General features: G+C 37.0%; 1 protein-coding gene and 1 long non-coding RNA gene across 2 annotated transcripts in view; both read right to left on the bottom strand.

The window, feature by feature from the left end:
* LOC145653740 (TOG array regulator of axonemal microtubules protein 1-like) overlaps positions 1 to 763 on the bottom strand; it is a 9,719-nt gene extending 8,956 nt beyond the window's left edge. Inside the window, exons 1-2 of the mRNA XM_081707714.1 lie at positions 612 to 763; positions 1 to 32 (exon numbers count right to left, since the gene is read on the bottom strand). The exon at positions 1 to 32 is cut by the window's left edge and continues 153 nt beyond it. Coding sequence (XP_081563840.1) covers positions 1 to 32; positions 612 to 687 — 108 coding nt within the window. The 5' untranslated portion in view covers positions 688 to 763. The remainder of the gene's footprint in view (positions 33 to 611) is intronic.
* Positions 764 to 798: 35 nt separating this feature from the next.
* Positions 799 to 2,748, bottom strand: LOC145653741 (uncharacterized). The gene is made up of 3 exons (XR_014119921.1): positions 2,698 to 2,748; positions 1,131 to 1,256; positions 799 to 880 (listed from the first exon to the last, which is right to left on the bottom strand). It is a non-coding gene; the product is annotated as an uncharacterized LOC145653741 (long non-coding RNA).
* Between the last annotated feature and the right edge of the window lie 890 nt (positions 2,749 to 3,638).

The raw sequence follows: 3,638 nt of genomic DNA, 5'->3' as shown, positions 1-3,638 counted from the left end.
CAGTGGGGAACACCTGTTGGATCCAACTTCACCTGCAGGGAGTGTGATGGGCAATGTATTCACTTCAATATACAGGGTAACCGAATACAAAGCCATCAAGTATTTAAATTTAACAGTGCTATCTAAGCCTGTAAAATAAGGCAACCCATCAGAAATCATTAGCAGAAAAGTTACTATAACATTTCATTGCCTCAGCACAAAGTACACTGCTTATGTTTTTCTATCTAGAAAAGAGATAAAGCCCTGAAAGTGCCACTGAAACATGATTCAAACTAGACCAAAAAGGGACATCATCTCATATGTATCTTGCCAAATCTTAATTAATGGCAGTGCAATAAAGTATTATCGAACGAAGAATAACTGAAAGCAAGACATCCATTCCAGATTAAGTAGAGCTCATGTAAATGTGTGACCTAACAATGATTCAGTTTCTTTCTTTTTTTTTTTTTTTTTAAATTGAATCCTGAAATCTTACATTTCAATACAATTTGATATTTCAGTATGATTCATTTTTAATTCTGACACTGCTAAATACTGAAGAGACAAAAATGCTTTGGCAGTTTCCCACTGAACAAAGACACATTTTCTAAGCAATGTAGCTATGCCCTCACCTGTTTTATCCCCCCATGAGCTGGGGTCCCTGTGACGAGGGATCGTATCTCGCTTGTTGGGCCATGTATTGGACATGGACAGTGAGGAGTTTGCATGGCATCTACGAGGCAGGGTGGGAGTCAGCTGCACTCCTGGAAGAGTGGCCAGAGGGTAGGGCAGCAGAAAAGACCCGGGGGGGGGGGGGGGGGGGGGGGTGGATTGGAAGGAACTGAAAAGGTGCGCTCTACACTGGGGTTACCAGACAGCAAGCGGCTGGCTTTGGGCAAACCTGTATGGGAAAAATCATCTATTCTCAAGAGAATCTTCCATGACTATTCATTTGGCAGCAAATAATGTTCAGTAGTTCCTTTCATTTGACACTCAGTGAGTGAAATTTATGGTCAAGTGATGCCTTGATTCCAATTATTCTATTTAACAATATTTTACAACAAAACAAATCGATTGCAAAAATTATGCAAATGTTCTATTTTCTACATTTTGTATATATAAATAAAGTAAAATCAACACCAACAAGTCACCTCTGTCAGAATCACTGAGGTTAGCTGCTTTTAAAATATCTGGGTCCGCGCCAAGGCTACCGCTTCGACAAAGTCTACCCACTGTCTCTCTTTTCCATCCTGGAGCATCGGGCTGGAAAGGCTCTACTGAACGTGGAGAATGAAACAGAAACAGGAAACTTGAGGACAATTTGAAGCATCAGCTCAGCATATGTAACTAATAGGCACACATCAGACTACAAATGCATACCAAAAAACAACTAAGCGGTAAACAAAAAGTGAGCAATAGCAATTTAGATTTTATAACTAAAGACTTTAACATAATTTTAAGAAAACTTAAAATCATATGGTTACATTGTTTACAGGAGAGCTCTGTAGGCTCTTCTTGGATTTGAACAGTGCAGGTGGGATCTTTTATCAACAGACTGCAATAAAAGATTCAAGTCTAGTCTTACCTGCAGTCTTATATTGTCAATGCCAACTAAAATAGGACTTGGTAAAAATCACAAATTCCTTACATCACACAGACCGCTGCAGCACACCAGAGCGCAACACTGGCCTTGTTTCACCCAGTATATTAAAGAAGCTATGTTATATAGATGATTGCGTTTGCAACCATCTAGATGTGGTATCAGAAGCCAGCAAAGCAACATGACAATGTTTTGTTTGTTTGTTGGGGCGGGTTAAAGTAATAACAGTGACAACTACAATCAATATACATGTATAGCCAGTATTATACTAAGCTTCTATATCAATGGTAGGAAGCATTATCATCCTAGGCTAAACAAAACTGCCCAACAAATAATGTGTTTCACCGTAAACCCACCCTGCATGTGGGTGGTCATGGTGCCCACTCTAGTGTGCTCTACTCAGTCATCTACAAACATATCACTGCTAAAATTATTACTAGAGCATGAAATACACTCAAATTCAGACTTCCTCTAGTGTTTCTAATAAATACTACTCCCATGTTTCATAATCCACACACTGCTACATTGTGTTAATGCTTCGGTGTGGATTTTAGGATATTTTTCATGATGCCAAATTTTTTTTCCATAAAATACAGGAATATTGAAAAGTACTGAAGAACGCCCATATTAATAGCAGCAGTCTGAATACTGATAGAAACCCACTTCAATGTATTCCATGTACTCATACACATTTAAAACTAAACAATGAGTTAACATTTTCATTTCATGTCTTGACCTACATGTTACAAGTCTGGGTGGCATGTTCAAGGACAAATGTCCAGATAAATTAACACACACACACACACACACACACACACACACACACACACACACACACACACACACACAGACACACACACACACACACACACACACACACACACACACACACACACACACACACACACACACACACACTAATTAGCTAGATAATTAGCTGCTAATTTAAGGTGTGAAAATGAAAGCATGAGTAAAGGCAGAAACAGTAAAAGAGACACAAGAGACATGGGAATACAAATCAACATGTATTTATAGGTTGTATGTTGAAAACCTAGTAAGAAAATAGGACAAATATAAAATAGAGGACACAGAGAGAAAACAAAGAGACATTTACTTACCAGAGTTTGTGCCACAGTTTTCCTGATTCAGCCTCAAGGAGGTAGTGAGATCTTCCACACTAAAAAAAGCAGCAACAACAAAAAACAGTCCCTTATTATTCAACATTTATAAGTAAGCATGTAGCTAACCATGATAAAATATAATGCATTATAAATGGTATCTTTACATTGCTACACTGTTCTTTACCTTTTAAACATATTGAAACAGCATTGTAATCGCCCTAAACACTGTTTCAGGGCAAGAGATTGCATTCTAGACTAAAATGTAATGCATTATAAATGGTATCTTTACATTGCTACTCTGTGCTTTACCTTTTAAACACATTGAAACAGCATTTTAATCTCCCTAAACACTGTTTCAGAGCAAGAGATTGTGTTTTAGACTCAAATGTAATGCATTATAAATGGTATCTTTACATTGCTACTCTTGCTTTACCTTTTAAACACATTGAAACAGTATTGTAATCACCCTAAACACTGTTTTAGGGCAAGAGATTGTGTTTTAGACTAAAATGTAATGCATTATAAATGGTATCTTTACATTGCTACTCTGTTCTTTACCTTTTAAACATATTGAAACAGCGTTTCAAAGCATTGTAATCGCCCTAAACACTGATTCAGGGCAAGAGATTGTGTTTTAGATTAAAATGTAATGCATTATAAATGGTATCTTTACATTGCTACTCTGTTCTTTACCTTTTAAACAGCATTGTAATCGCCCTGAACACTGTTTGAGGGCAAGAGTTTGTGTTTTAGACTAAAATGTAATGCATTATAATTGGAATCTTTACATTGCTACTCTGTTCTTTACCTTTTAAACACATTGAAACAGCATTGTAATTGAACTAAACACTGTTTCAGGGCAAGAGATTGTGGTTGAGACTCAAATGTAATGCATTATAATTGTAATCTTTACATTGCTACTCTGTTCTTTACCTTTT

Source organism: Electrophorus electricus, chromosome 25 (assembly GCF_041902795.1).
Source record: "Electrophorus electricus isolate QZ-2024a chromosome 25, ASM4190279v1, whole genome shotgun sequence".
Taxonomy (NCBI): Eukaryota; Metazoa; Chordata; class Actinopteri; order Gymnotiformes; family Gymnotidae; genus Electrophorus; species Electrophorus electricus.
The sequence above is the reverse complement of the archived record's forward strand: the minus strand, read 5'-3'. Positions and strand labels throughout refer to the sequence as shown.